The 20,083-nt window shown below is 42.5% G+C and overlaps 1 protein-coding gene across 1 annotated transcript in view; it reads right to left on the reverse strand.

The window, feature by feature from the left end:
• The window catches only part of SGIP1 (SH3GL interacting endocytic adaptor 1), a 166,113-nt gene that overhangs the window by 20,254 nt on the left and 125,776 nt on the right, over window positions 1-20,083 (reverse strand). Inside the window, exon 18 of the mRNA XM_084637122.1 lies at window positions 19,672-19,731. Coding sequence (XP_084493248.1) covers window positions 19,672-19,731 — 60 coding nt within the window. The remainder of the gene's footprint in view (window positions 1-19,671; window positions 19,732-20,083) is intronic.

The following is a 20,083-nucleotide window of genomic DNA, read 5'->3' on the forward strand; positions in this document are numbered from 1 at the left end:
GTATGACATTCACAAAGGCAGCACAGAGAGTTATTTTGTGCTCATGTGAAACAATTAGAATAGGGATGAAACAAGTAGAATAACTGATGGGACACTGAAGGGCTGCAATATGAAGAAGAGTTACGCTTACATTTGGCGGAAGGAAGCCACATCCATATATTCTGATAAATACAGAACAAGGATAGCACTTAATTTCCTATTTCCAAAATCTTAGATTTCAACCGGTAGAAATTATTTAACATCTCTGCATCTCTAATTTTAAATCCCTTATTTATTCCAACTTCCAAAGCACAGCTTTTATGTAAACATGTCCCGTAATGTAAACGGTCAAAGTTCTGCTGGAGGAAGAAATGAGACTAGGAAAAAGATTTTTGCGTTGATACTACAGCTGAAGAACTGAACTTCCTGGAAATGAAATTTTGATATCTTTAGAATAGCTTTGGACATGTATAAAATGATAAAGTCTGATAAAAACCAGATTATCTTTGACTTTAAGTATAAATGATGCTTTGTGAATTTGAGAGTAACAGCTACATATTTCTATGTTTGGATCGTCAGCAGTCCCTAAATATAAAAATGATGTAACACTAGTCTCTGACTGATATGTGTTGGTGAACTTGGTGCATTCTCTACCAATTCTCAAAACCAGTTCAGCAGGAGTATCCACAATACAATTTCCCCCAGGTAAGTCCAGTTGTGCTTTATCATTTGTCCATAAAATTGGACACTTGCCTGCTGCAGTTATTTTCCTCATGACACGGTCAATGTCCGACAAAATTTGTGACATGTCTAGCGTAGGGCTGTCAAGGTTCCTTCCCCACTCTGAACTCTAGGGTACAGATGTGGGGACCTGCATGAAAAAACCCCTAAGCTTATTTTTACCAGCTTGGGTTAAAACTTCCCCAAGGTACAAACTATTTTACCTTTGTCCCTGGACCTTATTGCTGCCACCACCAAGTGTCTAAGAAATAACAGGGAAAGAGCCCACTTGGAAACGTCTTTCCCCCCAAAATTCCCCCAAGCCCTACACCCCCTTTCCTGGGAAGGCTTGATAAAAAATCCTCACCAATTTGCATAGGTGAACACAGACCCAATCTCTTGGGTCTTAAGAACAATGAAAAAGCAATCAGGTTCTTAAAAAAAGAATTTTAATTAAAGAAAAAGTAAAAGAATCACCTCTGTAAAATCAGGATGGTAAATACCTTTCAGGGTAATCAGATTCAAAACATAGAGAATCCCTTTAGGCAAAACCTTAAGTTACAAAAAGACACAAAAACAGGAATATACATTCCATTCAGCACAACTTATTTTATCAGCCATTTAAACAAAACAGAAACTAATGCGATTGCTTACTGACTTTTTACAGGAGTTCTGACCTGCATTCCTGCTCTGGTCCTGGCAAAAGCAACACACACAGAGAGAACCCTTTGTTTCCCCCCACTCCAGCTCTGAAAGTATCTTGTCTCTTCACTGGTCATTTTGGTCAGGTGCCAGTGAGGTTGTCTTAGCTTCTTAACCCATTACAGGTGAAAGGGTTTTTCCTCTGGTCAGGAGGGATTTAAAGGTGTTTACCCTTCCCTTTATATTTATGACAAGAGCCATCTCTTCCTATTACCAACCCTTATGCGCACTCCAGTCCACCTACAAGTTATTCTGCAAGATGACCTTCTGGTCAAAACATTATTGTTATCTTTACTGACAATATTCAACATGCTTTGATCCTTATCTTTATTCTATTAGCAGCCTGCACACTAATATAGCACTTTCTACCACCACCCACTCTACTGCTTTTATTGTTCCCTTTTTAGAGAGAGCTTTGGATAACAAAGGTGCAGAGACCCAACAGTGAATCAACAAAAACATTTTAATTTTAGTCAGTAGTGGCCACCAGAGGGTTGTAGAGTGTGGATGCTGTTATTTTGTTATACTTTATGTTCATGCAAACACCCAGCAGGGAACAATTCACTTGTTGTTCAAGTTGACACAGGACCCAGGATAAATCAAGAGTACTAATAGAGGAACTCTTACTCTGTTTGAAATCAGAAAATTTAGTCCAGGTCCCTCAAAACTGGAGCAGTGACACCAGCAGTAAGTCTGGGTTTGTAAAAGCTCATAGAAGAATAATAGCCAGGTGGGAGCAAATGTCCCCACTATATTTATACAAATATGATACACCGTTGAAATATATTATCAGGCATCTTCTCAAGCCTGGGGTAAATATTAGATTGTTCCAAAGATTCGGACACTTGATAATAAAGAAAGCATACTGTTGGTAGGGACACAATTCTTTTTTCTTTTTTTAGAGAAGCTAGCTCTAAAGTCTAATTCTTTGGAGGTTAAGTAAGATGCCGGCATTCAGTTGTGTATATGGGAGCTCAAAATAGCAGATACTGTTCAGAATCAGAAACATCAAAAATATCTTGACAGGAAAAGAGGGACTAAGGCTCTCTAGCCACCAAAAAGCAGAAGATATGCAATTGTTATCCCTTGAAGAAAAACAATCTGCACTTTGGAAGCAACATACTGGTAATTAATGGCATAAGGATTTTTCAGTAATTTATCTGACCATCTTTTTTAGTAATTCAATTAAATGTGTATGCCAAGAAGGATATAACCAAGCCACCAAACCTTCAGTGATCAACCACACCAAAAATTAAATAGGGGTAAGGTTTTGCACATTTTTAAGACTTTGGTGCTGAGGGTTTACATACATACAGCGGAAACTAGTGTGTGTTGATTTGTTAGATAATAGGTTAAGTAGCATGTAGATTCTGCTCAGGCAACAGCAGGGGTGATCAAACTTTTTGGCCTGAGGGCCACATCGAGGTTGCAAAACTGTACAGAGGTGCAGGTAGGGAAGGCTGTGCCCTCCTAAACAGCCTGGCCCCTGACCCCTATCTGCCCCCGCCCACTTCCCACCCCCCTAACAGCCCCCCTCAGAACCCCCAACCCATCCAACCCCCCCGCTCCTTGTCCCCTGACCCTAACTGCCCCCTGGGACCCCACCGCCTATCCAACCCCCCCTGCTCCCTGTCTGTCCTGACCCCTGTCCACACCCCCACAGCCCCCCCACAGGACTCCCACCCTCTATCCAACCACCCTTTGCTCCTTGTCCCCTGACCACCCTCTCCCGGGACCCCCCCACCCCTAACTGACCTCCAGAATCCCACCCCATTATCCAACCCCCCCCCCTGCTCCCTGACTGCCTCCCAACTACACCCCTGCCCCCTGACAGACCCTCCCGGACTCCCACCTCCTCTCCAACCCCCCCACTCCCTGTTCCCTGATTGCCCCGACCTCTATCCACACCCCCACCTCCTGACAGGCCCCCTGGGACTCCCACTCCCAACCTGGTCCCCATCCCTTGACTGCGTCCCCAGAACCTCTGCCCCATCCAACCGCCCTCTGCTCCCTGACTGCCCCCTAGAACCCCTGCCCCCTTACCATGCTGCTCAGAGCAGCAGGAGTGCATCACTGTGGGGGAGGGGCCAGGGGTGAGCCTCCCCAGCAGGGAGCTCAGGGGCCGGGCAGGATGGTCCTGCGGGCTGTATGTGTCCTGCGGGCCATAGTTTGCCCACCTCTGTCCTAGAGGCATTAGTAAATTGCAGTGCAGGAGGAGATTATATAATCATATACTATAATTAACGAGAACTGCTTTCCACATAAACTCTGCTATAGGAGTCTCTGACATTTACTTGAGCAGACCGGACAATAGTCAGGATAGTTGGGGAACAATGTACTTGTTGTGGCAGAGCTCTGACCTTGTCCCCATGGGTCCCACGCTTCCAGGTGGTTTATGCTAGCTTCAGAGGCTCACTGTGACCCTCCACGTAGCCCTTCTCTCTCTAGGGCCAGGGATACAGTCTACTGAGCCCTTTTCATCATAAGCCAGCAATGGAGGTTGGTGAGAGAATTCCCACAGTCTCTGTTGCTCCTACGACCTCACGCCAAAACAGTTTAGCCTTTTGTCCTGACAGGGGCCTGTTTTCCCGTCCCAGGAGATGTTTCCGTCGTGGTGGGTTGCGGGGAACCCAGGCCTGCCCTCTACTCCGGGTTCCGGCCCAAGGACCCTAATGGTAGCAGCTGTTGGCAGCCAACCTTTTATTGCCAGAGTTGCTACATTTCCCTGGGCCACTTCCCCACAGCTCTTCTGTTTCTTCCTTCCTCACCCTTACCTTAGGGCTCCCTTACTAATGACTTGAGGGTGTCTTCATTAACCAGCCCTTCAGCCACACTTCCTCTCCTCTGGCTCCCTGACTCCTCTCTGCCTGACTGGAGTGAGCCCTTTTATATAATCAGAGGGGCCTTAATTAGAGTCAGGTGGTCACATTAGCTTAATGGCCTCATCTGACTCTTTGCAGGTTAACTGGAATCAGGTGTTCTCATTAGTCTGGAGCAGCCCATGCTCTGGTCAGTCTGGGAAAAGAAAACTGTTAATCCAGTGGCCAGTATATCTCCCTTCTGCTACACCCAACTGGCCTTGGTCTATCACATCATAGAGGATGTTCTTCTTAGTGTGGTTAGAAGAACCAAAAGTCGCTTTGTTTATCTAAAGGAATCTAAGTGAGTCACACCATGCCATAGGTAAATCCAGGTTGCAGAAAGCATGTATGGGTTTCTTTTACGGACAGGAGGGATACTTTGGTCCTCCTTCACTGATAATCTTCTCTATCAACCAACTGTTGGCACACCTCAGTTGTTTAATCATTCCAGGTTATATACTGCATTCTGTATACATCTATAAGAGACTAAAGTGCGGAGACATACGTAATTACCTTAATAGGTAGATAGTGTATGTCTTTTCTTTTTCTAAACTTTATTCTCCAGAGAAGATGCATTTTCCTTAAAGCTGAAACAAAGCCTTTTAGCTGCCAAGTTCTCTGTCCCTGCACTCAGGGACCTCATCAACTGTAGATGGAGGCACAGAGAATCCTCAAATTGGGTCTTGTCACAAGTCACTTGTCACAAAATAGTTGGAAACATTTTCCTCCTTTAGGGGCTCAATCCTGCAATCCCTTATGCATATGAATTGTCCCTTTAAAGGAGAAACTCGTTCCTGTTACTATTTGCTGGATTGGGCCCTCAACAGTGTTCCCAAACATTTGGTTTAAAAATCAGGGTGGACTGAGCAGGGAAGCCCAGATTTTAAAAATATGTAGGCATTGCTATACTCAGTGTTGCAACACCTAACTGATTTAGGAGCCTAAATCTCATTTTCAAAAATGGTTAGGCACTTAAGAGGTCAAATCCCATTGACTGGATCTAAATTAGGCTAGGGTCCTGGGTCTGAAACCAAATCAGAATGAGGACTCAGGTTTGATGGTCCCAAAATCTCATGAGGTGTTTTCCCAAGATTTCAGCCAACCTCATGAGATTTCCACACAGTTTTATGAGTTTATGAGACTTTACTCATCTTGAAGAGTGAAAGTCACATAAAAGTCAGCTCCTCTCATATTTCCACAATTATCTGCTCAATACTCTTCAGAACAACAGTCCCCTTTTTTGAATTCAAGTGCATCTGAACAGGAACAAGAAAATAAGTTCCATCAGATTTTAGATTCACAGAATGGGTTTAGGATTCAAGGTTCTTATTTTGGATTATTTTAAAAGTTACTAGTTTGTATACAAATCTATAAGATTTCTCTGTTAATGACTTGAGATACCCAACAGCTTTTATGTAAGAAGGTTCAAATTTAATGATGCTCTAACTTATTTTTTAAGCACTAACATCAGTCATGCACTCATGTACTGGGGGCTAACGGGAAGGCCAAGCTAATATATGTACTGTGGCGTCCCTTACAGAGATTTTAATTGTTGCTTCAAGGTCCACATTTTATAAACTTTTCATTTTGGCAGGATGATCTGACAATGAAGATGAAAAATCTCCATTTTTAGGAGGACTTCATAGCATTACATTTAATTTCTTGTCATAGATTCCAAGGCAAGAAGGGACCACTGTGATCTAGTCTAGTATAACAGAGGCCCTAGAACTTCCTCAAAATAATTCTTAGAATATATCTTTTAGAAAATCATTCGATATTGATTGAAAAATTGTTGGTGATGGAGAATACTCCATGACACTTGGTAAATTGTTCCAATGGCTAATTACTCTCACTGTTAAAAATTATGACTTATTTCCAGTCTGAATTTGGCTTGATTCAACTTCCAAACATTGGATAGTGTTATATTTTTCTCTGGTAGGTTGAAGAGTCCATCACCCATGTAGACACTTATAGACTGCTATCAAGTCACTCCTTAGCCTTTTCTTTGTTAAAATAAACAGACTGAGCTCCTTGACTCAATCACTGTAAAGCTTCTTTCTCATCTTGTAATCATTCCCGCGGCTCTGAATCCTCTCCAATTTATCAACATCCTGTTTGAATTGTGGGCACCAGAGCTGGACACAATATTTCAACAGCAGTCGCATGAGTGCCAATGCAGAGGTAAAATAATTTCTCTGCTTCTACTTGAGATGCCCCTGTTTATACATCCCAGGATCACATTAGGTCTTTTGGACATAACATCACTTTGGGAGCTTATGTTCAGCTGATTATCCAGGATGACCCCCAAATCTTTTTCAGAGTCATTGCTTCTGAGGATAGAATCCCCCATCCTGTAAGCATAGCCTGTGTTATTTTTTCCTAGATGTGTACATTTCTATATTAAAACACATATTGGTTGCTTGTGCCCAGTTTACCTAAGCTATCCAGACGACAGATTGCTCTGAATCAGTGACGTGTCTTCTTCATTATTTACCACTCCACCAATTTTTGTGTCATCTGCAAACTCTATCAGTGATGATTTTATGTTTTCTTCCAGTTCATTGATAAGAATGTTAAATAGGGCTAAGAACCAATCCCTGTGGGCCCCCAAGTGGAAACACCTGCTTGATGATGATTCTCCATTTACAGTTACATTTTCATAGAATCATAGAATATCAGGGTTGGAAGGGACCCCAGAAGGTCATCTAGTCCAACCCCCTGCTCAAAGCAGGACCAATTCCCAGTTAAATCATCCCAGCCAGGGCTTTGTCAAGCCTGACCTTAAAAACCTCTAAGGAAGGAGATTCTACCACCTCCCTAGGTAACGCATTCCAGTGTTTCACCACCCTCTTAGTGAAAAAGTTTTTCCTAATATCCAATCTAAACCTCCCCCACTGCAACTTGAGACCATTACTCCTCGTTCTGTCATCTGCTACCATTGAGAACAGTCTAGAGCCATCCTCTTTGGAACCCCCTTTCAGGTAGTTGAAAGCAGCTATCAAATCCCCCCTCATTCTTCTCTTCTGCAGGCTAAACAATCCCAGCTCCCTCAGCCTCTCCTCATAACTCATGTGTTCCAGTCCCCTAATCATTTTTGTTGCCCTTCGCTGGACTCTCTCCAATTTATCCACATCCTTCTTGAAGTGTGGGGCCCAAAACTGGACACAGTACTCCAGATGAGGCCTCACCAATGTCGAATAGAGGGGAACGATCACGTCCCTCGATCTGCTCGCTATGCCCCTACTTATACATCCCAAAATGCCATTGGCCTTCTTGGCAACAAGGGCACACTGCTGACTCATATCCAGCTTCTCGTCCACTGTCACCCCTAGGTCCTTTTCCGCAGAACTGCTGCCTAGCCATTCGGTCCCTAGTCTGTAGCTGTGCATTGGGTTCTTCCGTCCTAAGTGCAGGACCCTGCACTTATCCTTATTGAACCTCATCAGATTCCTTTTGGCCCAATCTTCCAATTGGTCTAGGTCCTTCTGTATCCTATCCCTCCCCTCCAGCGTATCTACCACTCCTCCCAGTTTAGTATCATCCGCAAATTTGCTGAGAGTGCAATCCACACCATCCTCCAGATCATTTATGAAGATATTGAATAAAACCGGCCCCAGGACCGACCCTTGGGGCACTCCACTTGATACCGGCTGCCAACTAGACATGGAGCCATTGATCACTACCCGTTGAGCCCGACAATTTAGCCAGCTTTCTACCCACCTTATAGTGCATTCATCCAGCCCATACTTCCTTAACTTGCTGACAAGAATACTATGGGAGACCGTGTCAAAAGCTTTGCTAAAGTCAAGAAACAATACATCCACTGCTTTCCCTTCATCCACAGAACCAGTAATCTCATCATAAAAGGCGATTAGATTAGTCAGGCATGACCTTCCCTTGGTGAATCCATGCTGGCTGTTCCTGATCACTTTCCTCTCATGCAAGTGCTTCAGGATTGATTCTTTGAGGACCTGCTCCATGATTTTTCCAGGGACTGAGGTGAGGCTGACTGGCCTGTAGTTCCCAGGATCTTCCTTCTTCCCTTTTTTAAAGATTGGCACTACATTAGCCTTTTTCCAGTCATCCGGGACTTCCCCGGTTCGCCACGAGTTTTCAAAGATAATGGCCAGTGGCTCTGCAATCACAGCCGCCAATTCCTTCAGCACTCTCGGATGCAACTCGTCCGGCCCCATGGACTTGTGCACGTCCAGCTTTTCTAAATAGTCCCTAACCGCCTCTATCTCCACAGAGGGCTGGCCATCTCTTCCGCATTTTGTGATGCCCAGCGCAGCAGTCTGGGAGCTGACCTTGTTAGTGAAAACAGAGGCAAAAAAAGCATTGAGTACATTAGCTTTTTCCACATCCTCTGTCACTAGGTTGCCTCCCTCATTCAGTAAGGGGCCCACACATTCCTTGGCTTTCTTCTTGTTGCCAACATACCTGAAGAAACCCTTCTTGTTACTCTTGACATCTCTGGCTAGCTGCAGCTCCAGGTGCGATTTGGCCCTCCTGATAACATTCCTACATGCCCGAGCAATATTTTTATACTCTTCCCTGGTCATATGTCCAACCTTCCACTTCTTGTAAGCTTCTTTTTTATGTTTAAGATCCGCTAGGATTTCACCATTAAGCCAAGTTGGTCGCCTGCCATATTTACTATTCTTTCGACTCATCGGGATGGTTTGTCCCTGTAACCTCAACAGGGATTCCTTGAAATACAGCCAGCTCTCCTGGACTCCTTTCCCCTTCAAGTTAGTCCCCCAGGGGATCCTGGCCATCCATTCCCTGAGGGAGTCGAAGTCTGCTTTCCTGAAGTCCAGGGTCCGTATCCTGCTGCTTACCTTTGTTCCCTATTTTGAGACCTAACAGTTAGCTAGTTTTTAATCTATTTAATCTGTGTCATGTTAATTTTATTTCATTCTAATTTTTAACTGAAAATGTTGTGTGGTACCAAGTCAATTGCCTTACAGTATATTATGTCAATAATACAGTATTTTAGCTTTATCAACCAAACTTGGAGTCTCATAAAAATATATGCATAAACTCATGTTGATTTGCATTCATTACATTACCCTCCCTTAAATTCTTATTAACTGAGTCCTGTTTCAGACACTCCATTATCTTGCCCGGAACGGATATCAGGCTGACTTGATTATCTGGCAGATTTATTTGGGAATAAGCTTTCATGGGTAAAAACCCCACTTTTACCCATGAAAGCTTATGCCCAAATAAATCTGTTAGTCTTTAAGGTGCCACTGGACTCCTTGTTGTTTTTGTGGATACTGACTAACATGGCTACCCCTCTGATATCTGATTATCTGGGTCATCCTGTTTGCCCTTTTGGAACATCACCAGTGCTCCAAGACATATGGAAAATCAACATTAAGGTCCAGCCAGCTCCTCAGCCAGCTCTTTTAAAACTCTTGGATACAAGTTATCTGGACCTGGTGATTTAAAAAATGTCCACTTTTAGTAGCTTATGTTTAATATCCTCTAGAGAGACTAGTGGAATGGAAAGAGTGCTGTCTTCACCATATGATGAGACTATGGTATGTTTTTTCCCCAGATAGAGAACAGAAACATTTATTGCACATTTCTGCCCTTTCTGCATTATTATTGCTAGTTCTACCATTTCCATCTAGTAATGGACCAATAACATTGTCAGGATTCTTTTTGTTCCTAATATATTTTAAAATCTCCTTCTTGTTGTTCTTAACTGCTGGCTGTAGATTTCTCTTTTGTCCCTTGGCTTTCCTTATCAATTTACTGAGAAGCAGCATAGCAATTGAACCTATGCATACTAAATTAAATGACCTAGATAGGGTAGATTATAGTCATTGCACAGAGAATATCAAGTGAAATACCATAATGAGAAATTGCCTTATTCTGGACCAGCATTTGGGTCACTGAGATTTATTAAACTAGGCAAATTTTAAAAAAATTAATGGATTAACATACAGTATAAATTGAATCTATATAGCAGCAAATGTAGCCTGTGAATTTTTCAAGTTCAGTGCCTCCTTTAATTCTTTTAATATGATTTAACCATTTAATTTTATCAAAGACCCAACTATTGTACTAAATAACAGTGTAGTTTTTCATTTTATTGCTATAAATTCAAGGAGGACAGAAAGTACCTGTTTTTAAATTCATGGTGCATTTTCCCCAATTAAAAACCTCCACTGTGAATGATGAATTACTGCTACTTTTTAAAAAAAGTCTAGTCTATTCTTTCTCCTTTAACATAGAGGTATCCAACACCTTTGTTGATTTTTTTATATAACTTTTTTGTGCAGATGATGATCCAAGCATTGATTTTGTCACGTCTGTATCAAAACTGCATTTTTATTTATTGCCTTTTGTGGCTTTCCTTCAGCTTACTGCCCAAATTATAAAACTCTGCCTATGTTACCTTGCTACATTTTTCAGTAATCCATGGAATACATGGTAATTTACAAAGGCAAATTAGTGATGTAAATCATATTAAGCACCATCAGTTTGGTAGATCAATTTCCAATCGCTTGAAACAACTTGCTAGGTTATCCAATTGCTTTTTAAAAAATCCTGAACTTGAGTGTAACTCTGGACTTTAATGCATCTCTAACCATCCCTTGGGTACACAGAGGAAATGATGCATCTGGGTTTTTAGGCCAGGTTAAATTAGGTTTTATATTAGACAAAAGCCAAATCTGGTCTTTTGCCAGTTGTCTTATCCAACCAATGCAATCTATTTTAACATTCCTCCTCTTTCCCTGTTTTGATGCTATACTTCATATGTGGAAGTGACAAAAAAAATTCTTTATTTAGATATATTGCTTCCTGGAATGAAACCACGTTAGACTGATGGCAGCATGGCAGGCACCACAGAACAAGCACTTACTATGCCATGGTATTTGATTTTATCACAGCAGTGGTGGTAGATGCTACACATCTTAGCATAAAATGCTGCCAGTAGTAAATGTTGCTTTAAAAAATGCTGGTGTACATCTGCAATTTAGCATGCCAGTTTCATAACAAAACTGTATTACAAACTTTCTGTAGCACTCAGGGAGAAATAAACATTTAAAAATGACAGCTGGTCTAACTACCTTGGATACGAAATAATAAAACTTTGTACTTACACAACACAGCACCTTTCATCTAAGCATCTGTTGTAATAATTGGGCCAACAAATTTACCTAATTGTGAGCTCAGCTGTAAAAAATGAGCACCAGTTTATAAAGTATAACATCACATGTCGATCGATAAAGGAACACAGAAAGACTGAATTAATCCAACCAAAACGGCCTACTGATGTAACTCAAGGACCGTGTTAAGATCATGGTAAACAAGGAAAGTGTGGGACTGGAAATTAATGAACCAAAACTGGTGTGTTAGAAATCAGGCCTAATCGGTGGACAAAATAACAAGGGGATAGACTATTATGCCCATCAGTACCTTTTGGGGTTCTTAAAAAAAAAAGGGAGAGTTGGAGGGGGGAAAATACGAATGCACAGAGGCTATCATGACACTGTAGACTGAAAGAAGGGGAAGCAGTGAGCTTCACCCCCACCATCTGCTGGGACCCTGGACCTTCTTCATTCTAATCCTGAGAGAGGTCTTGACCAGACCAGAGCGAGAGCCACCTTCACCAGCTCGATCCCAAACACCATCTGGATGTGAGACTTTGTCTCTCCCTTCCCTAGTTCTTATCTCTCTCTCTCTCGTTTCCTTCTTTCTAATAAGAGTAGGGATTAGCTGGCCAAAACTGTTTTTGTTTGTTTGGGTTTTTTGGGGGGGGACATTGCTGTAAGCCTGTGAACAGGAAAGACAGCTAAAAGCAACATCTTGAATAGCCGGACGCCAGCACAAGCTTGCCAGGTCTCAGATGAGCTGATCAGACTGTGTGCACAGTCTGGGTTTTTCCAGAAGCAAGGCTGCAAGTGAGAGTCAACACCAGAGACAGAAAATACAGCTTCTATCTTTGTTGTTCTTTTCTTTTCCCTTTTGGGTGTTTTGTCTCATTTTGCCTTCTAGGAAACAGAACTGGTCTTTAACAACAGCAACAGCTCCAGCCCAGCTCAACTAACTTTTCTCTTTTCCCCCCAAAGGACCATCTTTATGGTCATTGAAGAGACTGTCAGACGAGGTTCCCCCTCTCCCATTCTAAACATTCTCTCCATCTAAAGCAGGGGTCAGCAACCTATGGCACGCGAGCCAATTTTTAATGGCACGCTGCTGCCTGCTGGGTCCCAGCCACTGGCCCCGCTCAGCCTGCTGCCGAACCCAGGCCGGGACCCTGGCAGGCTGCAGCGTGCCATTAAAAATCTTGCCTGCCCCAGACCACTTTTCTCCGGTGCCCCCCAGCAGGGTGAAGAAACTTGGTCCTGCCGGTTGCTGTAGCAGAGCAAGCAAGTTCCTCCTCCCCCGCCTCTTCCCCCAGCCTGCTGGGTTCCTGCCCCTCCTCCTCTCCCTCCCTGCTGCCGATCAGCTGATGGCCCTTGCAAGGGAGGGGGAGAAGCGGAGCCGCAGCGCACTTGCTGCTCCAGGGAGGAGGCAGAGACGAGGTGGGGACAGGGCCGTGGGGTGAAATCAGTGCATATCCCCTCCAGCCCCCTACTGTGAGCCGCTCAGGCTGGGAGCACCTTCATGACCCCAGCCCACACACCCAGCCCTCTGCCCTGACCCCTGCACCCTGCCACACACCCCCAGCCTTGACTCCAGCACCCCCAGCCTCCTGCCCTGACCCTTCCACCCCCTCACACACACCCAGCGCTCTGCCCTGACCTCTGCACGCCCCACACACCAGCCTCCTCCCGACCCCTGCACCCCCCCACAACCCCAGCCCTAATTCCAGCACCCTCCACACATACCCAGCCCCCCCACACCCATTGCCCTGACTCCTGCACCCCTAACATTCCCACCCCCCACCCTGAGCACCATATGGGAGCTCCTGCACCCCCCCACCCCCCCACATTCCCATCTGCACCCCTTGCACCAAATGGGAGCTTCCCAGGTAAGTGCTCCACCCCCAAACCTCCTGCCCCAACCATGACCCCCCTCCCTCATACTAGCTCCTGGCCAGACCCTGCACCCCAACCTCCAGCCTGCTCCTTCACACCCACCCCTGTGCTCAGTGCACTCCCATCCTCAGCTCAGTGCAGAGACAGAGGAAGAGAATGGGCTAGAACCAGGGAGAAGGTAGGTACCCACTCTATGGGGGCAGGGCTGGGACCCCAGACCGTCAGCGGGCTGAGTGGCAGCAGGCTAAGCCGCTCAGCCCACTGCCGGTCTGGGGTGCTGGTCGCCGGCCCCAGCCCCACTGCCAGTCTGGGGTTCTGGCTGCCAACCCCTTGCCAGCCGGGGTCCCGGCCGCAAAGGCCCCGCTCAGCCTGCTGCCAGCCAAGGTGAACAGAACCCAGGATGGCAGCGGGCTGAGCGGGCCGGCGGCATAAGATCAGCATTTTAATTTAATTTTAAATGAAGTTTCTTAAACATTTTGAAGACCCTGTTTACTTTACATAGAACAATAGCTGAGTTATATAATATATAGACTTATAGAGAGAGACCCTCTAAAAAACGTTAAAATGTGTCACTGGCACACGAAACCTTAAATTAAAGTGAATAAATGAAGACTCGGCACACCCCTTCTGAAAGGTTGCCGACCCCTGATCTAAAGGGACAAGGGCTGCTATTAAAATGAAAGTCTTATTTAATACTTTACATTTCAAACATTTTAACTGTTTTTCCTTCTTTTCTGTATCTTTAATAAAGGGTCACAAAGATTTAGTAGTGGTGTATTTCCCATGGAACTAAGCAGGCTAAAGTCCCTATGTACCAAACCCTGAAACTTGTTTAACACTGTTTAATGTTGGACAGTGACAGGGTCATATTAACACCTTTAACTTTTGGGACTAATATATTCCATCTAAATTGATATAACAGGTCTCCAAGCACTTTACAAACATTAATGAGTTAACTACCTCACAGAGGTGTTCTGAGGGTTAAATATTGTTATTTCACATTCTACAATAAGGAAACTGATGCTCAGAGGACTAGGCCAAGGTCACACAAGAAATCCATGACACAGGCAGAAACAGAACCCAGATGTCCCAACACCAATTCCTGAGCCTTAATCAGAAGACCATGTTCCCTATCTAGTCAACACACATCCAATGAGTATTCCAGCCACCATACAAGTTCCAAAAGAATCGGACATGTTTCTTCCCTCTCCCTGTACCCCTAGTCTTGTCTACACTAGCAAAAAGAAACATTCAAACCTTCAACAACTGCAACTTTGGTAGCTACATTGTAAGTGGTACTGAAAATGGGCTTTCATGACACATAGGTAAGAATGACTGAGCCGCACCACTGTTTGCAATTGCTGGAATACTGGAATATATACTTTTGAACATATACTGTCCCCAGACGGGATAGTTCAATATAATCAACTTTGAACAAACATTGAGATGGCATAACATCAGAACAAAATCATGCAGAACCCTTTCATATATCACCTGATTCCCAAATCTACAGTAGCTGACAATCTTTAGCAAGAAATCCATTTTTCTGGTGTATCATTCACTGAGTTAATAGTGCTAACAAATTCCAAATGCTGTAGATCTCCTTTTATACCATTGTAGAACAACTCATAGGTCAAATCCAAAAATAAATCTGGACTCCAAAACTTAGGGATAGATAAAGGAATATTGCAAAATTAGAGCTATAATATGTAGAAGTGCAATTGCTTTATTCAACTGTATTCATTTCAAACAACCTGTATTATTGTCTCACAATTTTTCTAGCATGTACTCATCAAGATATACAAGAAGGTCCAGATTACCCATTGGGGATCTGCATGTAGAACAGGGGTGGGGTGAACAAGGGTGGGTCAGCTGCTGCTGAGACATTGCCACCCTATTAGTTTGAGAAGGAGTGAATCAAGGACTGGGGGGGATGGGTATACCATTTGCACGTGCTTTTCCTATTGACAACCAGCAGAGAATCTCTGGCAAAATACAATACTGCCTAAGGTAGTACTATCATACCTACAAAGCCCCTCCATCCATGCCACCAACACCCTCTCTTTGAGGAAGGGGATTGCTGATAGGAAACTGAACAAGAGTCTAGGAGACAGAGCAGAATCTTAGGGCCTACCTGCTGAAGGCCTTCTGAGGATATCTGGGGAACCAAAGCACACTTCTGCCTCACACAGATTGAGCAAGCCAACTCTGTTTAACATCAGTAGACCCAATACCTCACTTGCTTTCACAAGCCACAAGGAGTATAGGTCCACCTCACAGACCACAGACTATGGTTCCCCCCAGCACATTCAGAACCAAGGTGAGAAAATCTACCAAATCACTCCAGAGAAGAAATCCCAACTGTCTCTTCTGACACGAATCCCGGTGAAACCCAACTCCATGACCGGGCCACATCTAGCTTTGTCGATGAAACAGAGGGAAATTTCTCTCAGTAAACACGATCTGACTATTCTGAACAGAGGCAGATGATATTTAGCAAACTGTCAACTGGTCAGAACAGCTCCAACAGACATGACTACCTGAGTAACTGAATGGTTGTGTGTGTATAGGATTGGCGGCAGTACTTAACTTCTAACAATAGAACTCTGCCATGCTCTTTAAAATGTGAATCTTCAAGCCTACACATCCGCTGTGTCTACAATGGCCAATGTATTATCTCAAAATGAGATGGCCCAACATACTTGGCTGAGTCATATATTGCATTCTAATCTGGTGATTACTGAGCCAATTTAATGAATGTTAGAAACAATTAACTTTTGAAGGAATATGTAATTCTTTTGCATCTACAGACATGTCTATCCAAAGAGGGAGCTAGGTACAGGATTTTCTTCTTCACTCTCTAACTTAGTACACCTAGCTTGGTATCCTTTCTCCAACAGCGGCCAATACCAAATGCTTTGAAAGAAGATGCCAGATACTCCTGTTATGGACAATTATGAAATAACCTGCCCACAGGGAAATTTCTTCCTAAACCCTGTCAGTTGGCAGTGGTTTTAACATTCTGGCTTTAGATTTGTGTAAATGCAGGTTTAAATGCATGGCCTTTCCATTTCACTGGCTATCCCCTTGTTTTTGTACTATTAAGGGAAAAAAACAGATGATGTGGTCTCCATAAACCAATTAGGAGATTACACTGATCCACATATATAGCATTTGTGACAGCAATAATATTCTTCGTTTTTACAATTTTATGTTTCTCTTTCAATGAATTTTTACAAGTTAAAGTCTGTTGGAATATTATAAGAAAGCACACAAAAATCAGATTATAAAAACTGTTGCAATACTGAAGGTTCAGAATGAAAGTGGGGGAAAATAAACTAATTGGGATTAAATAAATAATGATAATGGTAGAATATACACCTTAGAACTGTGTAGTCAGTCTTCATATAAGAGAAGAGAGTAACTGTTTTTATCATAGAAACCAATCAAGAAAGTCCCATCAGGGTATTGTGTCCATTCCCTTTCCCAGTACAGAACTGTTACCTAGAGTAAGAATGTCATTAAACATCAAGGCTAAGAGATCACAATTATCAAAAACCTTTTTCTGTGCAATTTAGGGATGATCTGTTCAAATGTTTGATAATCAGTCTGCCCGAATTTTTACCAGTGGTCTAGTGATTGTATACTGCACTTGATCTTAGTCAAGAGGGTAACCCATACCCCAGTTCTTGCATACTCTGTTCCAAGACAACCTCCTTGTTTCAGAACCAGTTTGGCATTATATTGGCAACAACTTCATTAAATGAAGCCTAAGAAAAATATCTGGTAGGAGATGGAATATGGGCACTTTACCTCAGTTGAGCCATGTCAGATTATTCAAGATATTAGCAGCTCAAAGGAAATTCTTGGCAGCTATAACTCTAATAATAGAAAATGCTGAAAGCCAGCTGATGTATTCAACAATCTAAATGCTGAGTGATGAAAGCAAATTCTAGGATTGTTTACCCATAATAGAGTTAGTACAGAAGAAACCTGAAATAGTACATACAGAAGCCAAAGAGTTTTCTGTTTGGGAAACTTTTACTAGAGGGAAAAGAAAGAGAATGCTTTTTTGGTTCTGATTCAGAGGAAAACTTTCTAAGTTATCTACAAACAAAAAAAGTAGTAAGTCCCTCAAATCACCTGGCTCTTTGATGATGAAAAGATCTGTTTAACAATTAGGGCATCCAAAGAAGCAACTAGCAGTAAACATAAGCACAATCATAGAAGACTTCAGATAGCAAGACAGTGATGAGACTCCTATGATTTGCCTCCTCCTTATTATCCTTTTTTCAAGGATTCTAAATTAAGAAACAAGACTTGGCACATCTTCACTCTGGATATCTTCTAATCCAAACAGTTGGAAACAACTATAGAATAAGATGCCAGATCTCTCAGATCCACTGATACGACAACCTTTGGGATAAAGTCAATGACCAGAAGGAAAGTAATAATTCCATCACAGATTTTGTAAAACCCTAAGGGAGTTTAACCTTGGCCTCTTCCAATGGATATTCAGATGAAAAGATTGTAAGAATGATACTCATGGTTTTATTTAAAATCAAATTGATTTACTGAGATTATTGAAGCACTGTCCATTGTCTGTCTACCACCCTTTGCCTACCTTAGAGCTCCTGAACTGGACTCAGTCCTGGATAGAATATACCCACCTCTAAAATGCTGAGAGAGGACTATAACTCCTCCCAAATACTGTGTATAAGTACTATATAAATTTTATTTTAAAACCCTGGAAATTTTGAGAAGATTGCCATAAGTTAGGAATCAGATTTTATCCCTCCTTGCCCATCTCCCTGATCCATATTCTAGCTCAAGAAGTAATGTTAAAATATAATCTATATACTTCCCTAAACACCACAACATAAGCCTCACATCTCTGCAGCACAATTTAAAAGCACTAAGACTCCCCTCATCCAAGTAGGCAAATAGACCATAAGACTTGTAGTACAGGTATTTTACAGCCTTACTGTAAAACAGGTACGATGGGTAAACAGCAGCTGATTTTCCAATGTTAATAACTCAGCCAAAACTTTTTCAATATCAAAAAGCAGAGGAACTGGATGGCCCAGAGGATTACTCACTCCTGTTCTATTCAAATTAGCCATAGATACACCATCTGTCTAAGTTGCTAGCGTCCTACAGTTACCACCATTTGATAGCTAATCTGCTGCCTATGGGAAAATTGATGGTCTCAGTCCAATCTCTATTAGACAGGTGCCCAATTCACTAAGCCACGATCAGATTTGTCTAGTCATCTCTAATGGCAGGCTAAACGCTGAATGGGCATGGAGACTCAATTACTCTTTCACCTCTTAAAGTTAGTCCCCCTAGGTCAAGTTCGAGGTCCTTAGTGGGGAGGGGCAGCTTGCACTACTTTTGCCCACGGTGCCTATTCTCTTTATACACAGACGACTTCAGTCTCCAGTGCTGTCAACCTAGTAATTCTTATTAGCAATAAACTCACGTAAACCACCCAGACCAGTAAAGTGGACTTTTTTTCTTTTGCACACACTTAAAACTTAAAGGTCAAACAGATTGTGTTTTAATTTGTTTCCAGGATAGATGATTGCATTTTTAGCCTCAAGTGAGTTTTTAAAATTGACTTAAATAAATCTCTGAAAACAAGAATTTATAAGGAACAGACTTTACAGACTCCACTATAATACAAGAGTTGGTAAAGGTTACGTGTAATTCAAAGTGAACAGACTAATTGGACAGCTCATTAATTCAGAAGGATAACTCAATTTTATCGACTGACTGAAAATTAATTAGATACAATGCTGGGATTATGCAGATGAATTTTGTACAGCAGCTGTAGGGCACATTTCCTGATTTCCTACTTTTACAAAATGATGAGTAGCACCCTCAAGATAATCATACAGATGTTATTTTCACATTACTCTCCAAAATACCTTAAGTATGTCACAGGTTTTCTAGGAAGTTTAAAATGGGCAGTGGGCTAATGCTAGTTAAATCACCCAGAAGAGGGTAAAGGCCAATAGAAAATAAAATAGTAATTTAGGTTTCAGTTATCATATTGTGTAGCGATACATTTAGTGTACCACGTGGTTTGCAGAAGAGTGTAAAAAGAAGCCCTGGTTGACAGAGTCAAGTTCCTTGGCAATATAAGTGATTTTGTTCTGTAGAATATATTCTTAATTTACATAAGAATAGTCTCTTTTTGTCCTTTAAAAAAAGTAATTGAAGGGAGACAAATGCACAAATCAAATTTAAATGATCCTCGTTGAACTTGTGATATGATGTCATCTAAGTAGCCATAGCATTTTCATACAAAAAGTTAGAAGGGAACTTTTGAAGTAAACCATAGGACTTAAATAGTAAGAGCAAAGGGGAGTAAGTTACAAGCTGATATGCTATGTACTACTTACCTTCAAAAGTCAAATAAAACTTTCCTCTGTCAAACCAAACGAGGGAAGGCTGTTCATTCTCTGTATGGCCAGGAGTTGAAGCGGGATGGGAAAGGTTAAGGAGAGGGAGAGAGAAGGACACAGTGTGAGTCACAGAGCAGGTAACTTATCTCACTATGGGGGAGGGAAGAGGCACTGCAAGCCGTTAACGTGCAAGGAAAAGGGGGATGGTGTTTAACTCTGTTTTTTGGTTTAGAAAACAGAAAGCAAAAAGCAAGCTATGGAAGACTAGATGGAGGGGTGTTTTTGCCCGCTTGATAGTAGTTGCCTATGAATGGAGTAGAAGAGGCTTCCTGTTCATGCAGGCTGGGTTAGTATATTTAACTGCACTTGTTTTGACAAACTTCGTCACTTGCATTATGCTCTTCATCTC

Source organism: Lepidochelys olivacea (assembly GCF_965140295.1).
Source record: "Lepidochelys olivacea isolate rLepOli2 genome assembly, chromosome: 8".
Taxonomy (NCBI): domain Eukaryota; kingdom Metazoa; phylum Chordata; order Testudines; family Cheloniidae; genus Lepidochelys; species Lepidochelys olivacea.